At 34.5% G+C, this 11489-nt stretch overlaps 1 protein-coding gene across 2 annotated transcripts; it reads right to left on the bottom strand.

Annotated features, from left to right (window-relative positions):
* LOC143255020 (cuticle protein 10.9-like) lies at positions 1-5492 on the bottom strand. Of its 2 annotated transcripts, XM_076510150.1 has the most exons (4): positions 5413-5492; positions 3848-4215; positions 3098-3226; positions 1-642 (listed from the first exon to the last, which is right to left on the bottom strand). In XM_076510150.1, exons 2-4 carry the CDS (start codon positions 3854-3856, stop codon positions 262-264), a joined length of 519 nt encoding a protein of 172 aa, XP_076366265.1. In that variant the 5' UTR covers positions 3857-4215; positions 5413-5492; the 3' UTR covers positions 1-261. The 2 variants fall into 2 exon arrangements, with proteins under 2 accessions (XP_076366265.1, XP_076366180.1); XM_076510065.1 differs by lacking the exon at positions 5413-5492 and having other exon boundaries at positions 3848-4479.
* Between the last annotated feature and the right edge of the window lie 5997 nt (positions 5493-11489).

Below are 11489 nucleotides of genomic sequence, written 5' to 3' on the forward strand. Positions count from 1 at the left end.
TAGCGATCTAATGTATGTACTTTTATTACAAATATGGAAACCTAAAATACATAAATAATATGTAACGAAAGCTAAATCAAAACGTTCTGCACTAAAATCGTGGTATTAATTGCACTGAAACACAACATATAACACTTCCTTATATTTTTAGGAGTAGAAATGCAGGATTGACACAGCAAGTTGAAACGTTATTTTCTCTCGGTTGACACTGCAGTTCCTTCAAGTGAACACACGTGATACGTTTAATAAAGTGTTGAAATATTAATGGGCAGGATGGCTACCCTGTACTGGAGGGTACCCGTAAACTTGTGGAACGGCAGGACCATGACCAGGGACAGCAGCATATGGTGCAGGGTGAACATAATTATTAGCTGGAACGTTATATTTCACAGGAACAGGATTAGAGTAAACATTGACATGAGCTGGGTTTTGGTTAGAGGTGCCAGGTTCATTGGTTTTGACATTAGCACGGAAGCCATATTCATCAGCTACGTATTCCACCTGGCGGTTGATACCATAAGCATCAGTGTAACCATAGGAACCTTGCTTATTTCCATATTCGTCTCCCTGTTCTTGTTGCCATTGTCGGTCACCATAATCGTTCTCGATCTCGTAACCAAAATTATATGGAAAAGGTTTATACTGAAATTAAGTGAAAAAATCATTATAAGTTATTTTATTAAATATTAACATATCTCTAGTATAGTAGTATATTTTTACTTTTAGTATGGTACTATAATTCTACTTTTATGTATACATTTTATAATATTCATACAACTAATACAGGATATAAAACACTAAATATACTTGCGCAGTATCCCCGAAAGTTTACTCTTTCAAAAGTAAATAAAATTAAAATTAAGAGTAACAAATATTTTTATTGTTTTGCTTCTGAAGTTCGTGTGACATGTATTATAGCCTGTCGAGTGCATACTTTTTCTCGTGATTCATAGCATGTACACGTTTTACTGATGTCACGACAGTACAAATTTCAATATTAAGTGTCCCTTATGCAACGGTAGTTTAGTGTTGACTGACTGATTGACAGACAACACACTACTGTATTGTGATATGAGGGGTTAAAATAGGTGACCCCTTCAAGTGGTCTTTGGGCCTCTTTCGGGATAAATAAATACGATTTGAAATTTTATAGAGAAAAAAGACAGAACAAAAGGAATACATAATTGGAAGCTTGGAATATTCCAGTGGGATTTTATGATAATTAAGTATATGTACAAGTTTAGTAATTTTTAGAGGAAAATTACATAATCAACTCTGGCCTGGATGAAAGCTCGACAGATCCGGTGAAAGTCTACAAATAAAAGTGAACTCTAAATCCAAAATGAGGTTTCTTTTTGAAGCACTTGTAATGCATTTTAAATGCCTTACCTTTAAAAGTTTTATTGGTTATTTTTAATTTCGCACAAAGCTACTCGAGGGCTATCTGTGCTAGCCGTCCCTAATTTAGCAGTGTAAGACTAGAGGGAAGGCAGCTAGTCATCACCACCCACCGCCAACTCTTGGGCTACTCTTTTACCAACGGATAGTGGGATTGACCGTCACATTATAACGCCCCCATGGCTGAAAGGGCGAGCAGGTTTTGTGCGAGGGGGATGCGAACCTGCGAACCTCAGATTACGAGTCGCACACCTTAACACGCTTGGCCATGCCGGGCCCTTGGTTATTTTAAGGAAAGTGCACTCCTTCGTCTTTTTTTTCTTTTGGCAACGCGGAAAACTCACATAAATTTGCTAAAAATTAGCAAAATTTCCGGTAGGGTTTCTAGCAGTGTTCATTGTCCCAAAAAATGTTGTAAGATAGGTGAAGAGACTTGAAAGTGAAAGAGGAGGAGTAGAAGCCGAGTCGAGAAACTTGGCAGAAATGGCAAAGCAGTTGCATCACATCTTGTTTAAAGCAGCCAATTTCACAGTAGAGATGTGGTCAAGATTTTTACTGTCTGAATTTGATACATTTAATGCATGAAATTTAATATTAATCTTCTTTTTTGCTTCCTCGAAAGCTATATTCCAACCAAGAAGTAAGAAAGATGCTTATGATCATTTTAATTATGAAATACTTATTTAATAGAGGCGTAAGTGCTTATTCTAACCTTATAGTATAAACCGGAAATTAAATAGTGTGAATGAAAAAAATTAATAAGCAGTAATGTCTTTATTCGCTGCGCTGTAGTTGGATATTTTATTACTGTATATTCTAGTTACTATGGGAAACAAACCAAAACAGTGAAAATTTTATTTATAGTATTTGACTTGTAGAATTTTATTGTAATGTGACTTTGTTCAAACCCAGCTCTTTACAATAGCTACTACAATAACGATAAAGAGGTTATTCCATGAAATATTTGAATTTTTAAAAAATATATATATAGGGAAGTTTAATATAAATTTAGTTTACTTCTGGACTACTAAGTTGATCTGGATCAGTCAATTCGTTTAAGAGCGATACGTTCACAAACAGACCGGCAAGGTGGTTAAAGCACTCGACTCGTAATCCGATAGTCGCGGGTTCGAATCCCTGTCAGACCAAACATGCTCGCCCTTTCTAGCTGTAGGGGTGTTATAATGTGACGGTCAATCCCAGTATTCGTTGTAAGATAGTGGCCCAGGAGTTGATGGCTAGCTGCCTTTCCTCTAGTCTTACACTGAAAAATTATGGACGGCTAGCACAGATAGCCCTCGTGTAGCTTTGCGCAAAATTCAAAAACAAACCAAACAAACAATCACAGACGGACAGAATGTTTTCCTTGATATTGGATACTCACTGCAAAAGAATGGCTTAATAAATATAACGTATATGTTAAGAATGACTGTACCTCAGTTTCTATACCCAGCTTCACTCGCTAGAGATGGATAAGAAACTGAACATCACAAACTGTTTATATTTTTGAGCACTTCGATTAGTAGAAACGACCTAAGTACTTGTAACTGTTTGATTGTTAAAAAGTGACTTACTAGTAAAGGCGAGAGAGTTAAAATTTAAGCTCTGTTAACAGACCACTTGTTTGGTATGAGCCCGACCCACAGTTTGAGTTCGAACGAAGAATTTAAAAAAACAAACTTGTATACCATACACTTACATACGGTTCAGGAACGTAACCTGCCTTTCCATGTGCCGGAGCTGGGTATCCATGTACCGGAGCTGGATAACCATGTGCTGGAGCATACTGAGCTGCAGCGTATCCCAGGAGAAAACACAGACACACGACCTGTAACACAATGGAAAAATATATCAATACCTTCTTAACCTTGTGATTACCAACCCAAATACCTTGTTTCCACATTTCAATATTAGGTCTTAATCGGATTATTGGCAACTGGGCATTTTAGTCCATTGCTTTATAATGATTAATCAAAAATTAATTTTAGCTTATTTTCTACACACATAAATTCATTACTCAAATAAAATGAACAGAGACATATATAAATTATATTCTCATATATGATGTGTTTGATAATTGTGCTACTTTCACACTGTGTTGTGACGTACAATTATATATATATATATATAGAAAGAGAGACAGAGAAAGAGAGATCATCTACTAGTTCAGGAAAATATAAAGTTTTATTAATTTTATTTCACAAAGTACCGACTGACAAAAGTTACTGCAATATTAAAAGAATGAACTACATTGATTACGGTCATTAATTAAATGATATTTTTTTGTGGTTTAAGTTTCACCAAAGAACAAACTTAAAATTATTCTCAGGCCTACATTTTCGTCATTTCATGGGCATTAAAGTTTCAAAAGCATGTTACTCAAAAGAAAAGACTTCTGCTGGCGATAAATAAACTTATAAATAGAACATACAGGACTAGCGTGGCTCACCTTCATCATATTGACGCTAAATAGGAATCAGCAACTTCACACGACAGAGAACCGAAAACGTTTAATATCGATCTCTGGCATGCCTCGGATTTTTATATTTCGTCCAACCCTTCGAAACTTTGATGTTTGGCCCTTAATTAAAATCTGGGCCACTGTAATAAAATGACTAGGTATTAGTTTTGGTTTCTCGTCTGAATCTCACATGTTTGCTGGGCGTAGGCGCCTTACCCTGAAGCTATTGTTTGGTCGATCGTCGCTCTGTCTCCAAGCTTCCTGATCTACATAGGGTGAAGTAGTACCACCACGTGCTTTTTGGGTAACTGCCGAAACAACTAAACCTGCTTTCCGAAATGTAACTGCAGGCTTAACTAAAATAAAGGAACTTTATTAAGTATCCCGCCTCTGTGTTGCTATTTTCAGAAAGATTTCACTCTTTATTACCTAATATCCGAATAAGAATAGCCAGTTTTTATATGATCTAGTTTCGAAACATACATTTTGCTCTAGAATAATTGTATAGACTACTATAGAAGTGGTTTGTTGCCTGTAAATGTTAGAAAAACAGAAAAGTGAAAGAACAATTAATACCCGAATTCCATCACTTTCTACGCAGTTTATTTTTTAAATACTGCGTTGATTGTATATGTTCAGCAAACCAGCTGCTTGCAACAAAACCTTATATACGTTCAGCTAACTATGGAAATATGATACATTCGAACGTGGAACGCTGTCCCTTTTGACCTTTGCACTCGCGTGTCTCGTTACGTCCTTCGAAAAATACTTGGGTGTCGCTTGCTTTTAAGTTCTTTAATAAGCACTGGTCATGTTAACTCTTGACCTTTCTGTTATCAAGACCTCAAAGTTAACATGATTAACATAAATACACTTCGAGCACAACTTTTATTTTTTGTTATACGCTGAACGTTTACAGTGTTAGGTTTGGTTTTAATCATACGCTTAATAAGCTGTGGAATGTGTACATATTAACACTCGATGCGAGTTCATAATGTAATGATGTTGATAGTCAACAACAGCGACGTCATAACACCAAATTACTTTCGTTTTCAGTGATGGGTGAATAACAATAATCGCAAAAACAACAACAGGTGGCGTGTCTTTTATTTTTATTATTATTCCAATTGTTACTTTGATAAATTTACTAAGCTTCTAGGGACACAAGTATATTCAGCATTTTTATTCAACTACTTACACATGAGTTTGGGGTTATTAAGATAGTGTGTGGAAAGCATTTGGGGAAACACAGATCACGGATAGGCACGATACTGTCACTCAACAGGATAATAAAAAAGCTATCATTCTTTAAATTCAGAGTAAAAAAGTCTACAAAAAGTGTAAATATGCTCTACTTTATCCCCTTTCTCAAACACAATTCCTAAATTAAAATAGCCCATATACAATGACAATTTTTAGCTATCATACCAACATTACACTATTCGAGCTAGTCAATTTTAGGTTATGGATGTTAATGAATCATCTTTATAACAAGATTAAAAATAAGTTAGTTTTTTTATGTTTTCAGTGACTAGTAAAATTGAAACAAATACCTTAGGTCGTTGGGTGGGGAGTGGGGTAACAACTGTTGAATTTTAATTTATCAAGTAAATTACCCAAGAACTTCCTCATCGGGTGACATCTATCGTTCGTTTAACATAGTTGTAAATGGCCGAATTATATTAGGACAAACTTTTTAATTTATGCCATTAAAAGTAAGAATACTATCATATACACACAACAACCGTTTTGAAGACAGTTGACATTCGTTCATAAATATTCTGTACATTTACAAAATTCTTAAGCTGTTCACAAAAAAAAATTCTTAAAATAATAAAGACACAAGAAAAACAGAAAACGACTATATGGAATGTTTTGTTTGTTTTTAATTTCGCGCAAAGCTACACGAGAGCTATCTGTGCTAGCCTAAGACTAGCACTTAGGCCAGTCGAAACCACAGCCAAGGGAACGAGCTTTGAGAAATCAGGAGTGGGGTTGTCAACTCAACAACGGCACAAACTAGTTGATAACTAGTCATCACTACCCACCGCCAACCCTTTGGCTACTCTTTTACCAACGAATAGTGGGATTGACTATAACAATATAATGCTCTCATGGCTGAATGGGCGAGAATATTTGGCATGACAGAGATTTGAACCAGCAACTCTCAGATTGCGAGTCGACCGCCCTAATCATTTGGCCATATCGGGCCCGTATGTAGAATAAATAATATACTTTATAAATAAGATTTGTAAACCAGTTTCATGTCTCCTATTTCGTCATTCACAATAATACATTTTATGTTTTATTCAACTAAGAGCATAAAAATTTTAAAAATGTCTTTGCACTTCTCATCCAGATAAAATATTCATTTGAATGTTTATGATAAAATATTTGATTGAAACATGTTCTTCGTTTTGTTTATCCAAACTAATACAGTTTGTACGTCTTAATAAAAATGTGAAATATTCAATCAAGTTTTAAAGTATGTGCATTTGAATAAATAAGGCGTTCTTTCTTCTTCTCTTATTTGATAAGATCACGAAATAAGTGTTACCAAAACGAATCATGATGTCAAAAATACTAATATCATTCTAGTTATAAATATAGATTAGCCGAATAAATTTAGGCTGTGTTTCACAATGAACATTATTGTATTACTAATGTTGATGCTTTTGCTAAGACTAAACATTTTCTTATTTATTTGTTTCTATAAAGGGAATACGGAGAAATGTGAGAGAAGTGTGTGAACAAACTGACACTCGGACACAAGAGTATGGGGTATTCCAGGACTCGCGATATATAACACACTTATTTGATCGCCACCGTAACGAGAGAAACGAGGATTTAATTGATGAATAGAAACGTGATTGGCTAAATGCCGACAAACTGAAAGAGACTAGACTAACTTGTACTCAAAAACAGGCACAAATAATACAAAACAGTGACAAAATGAAAATAAAATAGAAGAGTAATTATCAAACAAGGAAGAATGGAAGAAGACAGTATACGGCACAAATTAATCTTGGTTTTAATACCTGCAATCGGAAGAGCACAGATAGTCCATTGTGTAACTTTGTAATTTACAACAAACAGACAAAAACATTTACTAAACATTAAGTTAGACAGCATTAACGCACAGGCCTACAGATCCTGGAGGGGGGAGATGCAAAAACGTTATTATAATCACAATATATCCAGTAAAACATTTTTTTAAAAACAAACTACAGGTTTGTTCTATAAGAACCTTATGTTAGCCATTCTTCTTTGAAAAATGCAGACAAAATGTGACATTTTACCAGCCCGAAAAGGATACTTACTTAATATATAAAGCTATTATAATGGATATCTATAATGAAAATGGGGAGAGACCCCTGGGATCTCAGTAATTCCTAAGTCAGTTTTGCATTAAGTAACGTGATGTGTGATTTAGTTTTGTTTTGTTTACTCTTTAATTGTTTTGTTTTATCACGAGAAACAACATGTCTATTATAATATATTATGAAAACTCGTAATATACATAAAACATGTGGTATGCCAGCCAGCTTGATTGGTCATCAGATTTGGTGAAAGGCTTCCATATAGTAGATATAGTGTGCTTGATACACTGTTATACATTCTTCTATATTATCATTTTTCAAATCCTTAGACAGCTTGGCGAACCATAATATTAAGCAAAATGACTTGTCGGCATTAGGTATAGCAGACTTAGTGTGGTTGACAAATTGTTACACATTCTTATTTGTTTGTTTTTGAATTTTGCGCAAAGCTACACGAGGACTATCTACGCTAGCCGTCCCTAATTTAGCAGTGTAACACAAGAGGGAAGGCAGTTAGTCATTACCACCCATCGCCAACTTTTGGATTATTCTTTTACCAACGAATAACGGGATTAAGCGTCACATTATAACGCCCCCACGGCTGAAAGGGCGAGCATGTTTGGTGCGACCGGGATTCGAACCCGCGACCCTTGGATTACAACTCGAACGCCTTAACCCACCTGGCCATGCCGGGCCACATTCTTATTTACTTTCATTCATAAGTTCTTAGAAATACATAGTACAGAGAAAGACACTGTATCATTATTTGTTAGTTTTCAATGATAGAATCCATTTTAGCGAATCATAGAAGTGGGAAGTAAAAAACGTACATTGAATATCACTTTGAACTTTAAAAGAATACTTGAGTTATTAAGGCTGCTAACAAAAATTCTGCGCTAGTAGTTCAATGAAAGTATAGACATAGAAAAATTATCACTTACTGCACCAGGCTTGATGTACACTACGCATAACACGAGTATTGCTTATCCACATGTGTGTGCATGTTTCTATTGAGGCAAGCTAGCGTAAAAACAAATACAAAAGAAGCATTTCCTTATATTACGAATAGAAATAACAAAATGACAGACAGACATGCACATCTGTGTGTGCCTGTCTGTATAGGTGTGACCACCATAGCACCAAGAAAAAAGAACCTAGATACCTAAAATTTTGCATTTATACTAAATGGATCCTGAGACTGTGCATCTGTGTGTTATTATTTCTCTTATGTGCGTGCGCACGTTTCTAATAAGGCCAGCTAGCGATAAACTACATAGTCTGTTTAGAGTTAGCATCTTCTTACAGAAGGTTTGCCATCGTGGTGTGTTATGTCTTCCTTTCCTGTACCACTCTGACGCATCCTGCATAGTCCATATATGTCTTTCATCCAGTTTCTTTTTGGTCTTCCCATTTGTCTCTTTTCCTTGGTATTGTTCTCCAATAATATCCTCTGTATTGCCTACTCTCTGACGAAATGAGCATAATATCTACATTTTCGTTGTTTTAATGCATTAAGTAACGTTCTTCTGGCTTCGATCTTTCTAAGTACCTCTTCATTGGTGTCTCTGTTTTTGTAAGATATTCTCAACATTTTTTTGAACATCCATATCTCAAATGTACTGATATTCTTCTCCACATCCTTGTAGATTTGTACAATAGAATGCAGTGCACTTTCATTTGTATTTATGCTACTAGGCTTAGAACAAAAGTATATAAGTATACTATATAGGTATATATGTATTTATGCTAAAATGGTTTCAAAATACACACACTATCAGCCTAATAACCCGAGGAAAGTTGTTTATTTTCACTAGTATGTTTATATACATAAGTACATCAACTAGAGACATTTACAACCTTTTCTTTCGCAGATGTGGCAAGTATCGCTAAAATTGGGTTTTGATAAGGCGGAGGGCAAATAGCAGCTAGACCATTGAGTATCTTCGTGTTCATTGACACACAAACAGACAGTACAATTTTCCACACACTTTACCGAGCTTTTCGCAGCTGTTCATTACACCTTATTTATTTTTAGCAAATCGTCTTTTATACCTCGTCTTATTTATACTTGATCATGGACGTTAATACAGTGTTTCTACATATAAAGAAACATTAGTTTTTATTTTCAACAATTAAGAAAGTTGGAGACCATTCAATAGAATGAGTGGTAATCAGTTCTGTTTTTTGTTGTTGTTGTTGGATGCTCTCTTAATAGCCCTTGTTATAGAAATATCTTTACTAATAACACTAACTGTTGTTTTTGATACAGTTAGCTTTTATCCAAGAATAAAAGTAATTAGTGCAAAGAAAACTGTGCAAGTAGTCAACTAGTCAGACACTGGTCAATTCCCATCAAGACAGTTATAATGGACTGTTTTCTTAAAAAGTCAGTCCAAAGCGTTACCTGTTCTAGAAATATTCAACGTGCTTTAAGTCAACTTACACGACACCGAGTTATGCTAGGTATACTATATATCTTATCCTTTTTAGGAATTATCCCTAGCTGGATATATGATATAGTTAACTTACACGATAGTGACTCATAGAATGTATCAGGCAGGCGCCTGCCTAAGTAGGGATATTCCAGATTGTCCATTCAAATGGTACTTTAAATATTTCGTAAATAGATCATAAGAAGTTTACAATACTACACAGTATTTCCTTTCTAAAACAATATATATACATATGTATTGAACTAACAATTTTTGTGAAAATAATTTTCAAAAATTTTGAATTTGTTGTTCTTTACGTTGTCCTTTTTTATTACATGATAACTCAAAAACCAAAACAATGTTAACCACGTTAAGTAAATTGATATACTTTCAAATGGTGTATCCACTTTTATAAGTATTATTAACTAGTAGTGATTAAAAAATAATAATTCTAGTATAAACGAGGTTATCATTACCCCTTGAAGTTAACTTTTTTACAGAAATGTGGTGTTTATTTAACAAGCTCAGTTACAGGATGAGAAAGGAATTACGAGCCAATAATAAATAAACAATAAATGTTACAATTGGAACCTCATTGTATTTAGAACTTGATTATAAATAATACCTTCCTATGTCTATTGAAAAACTGCATAAAAACAAAACAAGTAAACAAATAAAGAAAAACTTTTCAAAAAGAAAGTAAATGTAAAAATGGCGAATATCATTCCTTTAAAAACAATGCAAACAAAAATATAGGAATGGTTTCTGCATCATCCCTACATAATAGAACAGACACACAATGTATTAAAATGTTAAGAGACAAAAATAAGATAAACTAATTTGTGAATGAATTGTTATATATATTTTGCTATATAATAATTATTGCCTGTAATGTTATGTACGGATGAAACAAATGCTATCCCTACTATCTCTTGTTTGCATTGTATTTGAAGGATTGATATTAGCCATTCCCATATTTACTTACTTTCTCGAAAAGTTTTGTCTTTACTTGTCCTTCGTAGTGTCCAGTGTCACTTTAGGAATTATCTCTAGGTCGATAAACAGTACTGTGGAAAAGTGTCAGGACAAAGTCAAAAATTAGATTTCAGACTACTTATAAAGAAAAATGGAGGGTAAGTCACAGGTGAAACATCAAAACTTTATTAAGCTTTATGTTTAGTACAACAGAAATTCAGTAGAAGTGCTTGAGTTCAGCCTTTAATTTTAATAATTACAGACAGTCTTTGGAACATTATTGCAATATATTTTATCAAAGTGTCCTTAGGGTTCTTTCTCAAAATGTCTAATACAGTCCCATAAAGCTTCTTTGAAAATAACTTTTTTATCAAGTTTTTGATCTATCAAATCTCAGATCTGCTCATAGGTTAATATCGTAGTTCTGTGTGTGTGTGTGTGTGGGGGGGGGAATTGCATCATTTGAATGACCCCAGCAGCTTCTTTCTTAGCTAAGTAATTTTTGCATAGGTTACATTACCTTCTTGATAATAGGATCCTTTACCAATAATACATAAATCACTGGATATACCATTACGGACCAGTATCTGCACTTAATGCACTGGTCCATTTTTCCATCTATTTTGCAAATATTTCCTGTCGTTTCAGCAGAAAAACACCTTCAAACCATTACACTACCTCCAACATACTTCATGGTAGGTGCTATGTGTTTAGGTAAGTATCTTTCACCTTTCTCCCACCGGACATACAACATACACTTTGAACCAAATATTTCAAACTTGGACTCATCCGTCCATAATACCCTTTTTCAATCGCCAACAGCCCAGTTTTGTACTTTTTAGCACTTTTCAGTTCCTTAACCACATTTTGAGATTGGAGTAAAGATTTTAAAACTACTACACA

This window comes from Tachypleus tridentatus, chromosome 1 (assembly GCF_004210375.1).
Source record: "Tachypleus tridentatus isolate NWPU-2018 chromosome 1, ASM421037v1, whole genome shotgun sequence".
NCBI classification, from domain to species: domain Eukaryota; kingdom Metazoa; phylum Arthropoda; class Merostomata; order Xiphosura; family Limulidae; genus Tachypleus; species Tachypleus tridentatus.

Coding starts and splice junctions, on each gene's coding strand:
- LOC143255020 (XM_076510150.1), bottom strand. Junction 643..3,097: donor GTTACGTTCCTGAACCGTAT/GTAAGTGTATGG, acceptor ACTTAATTTCAG/TATAAACCTTTTCCATATAA.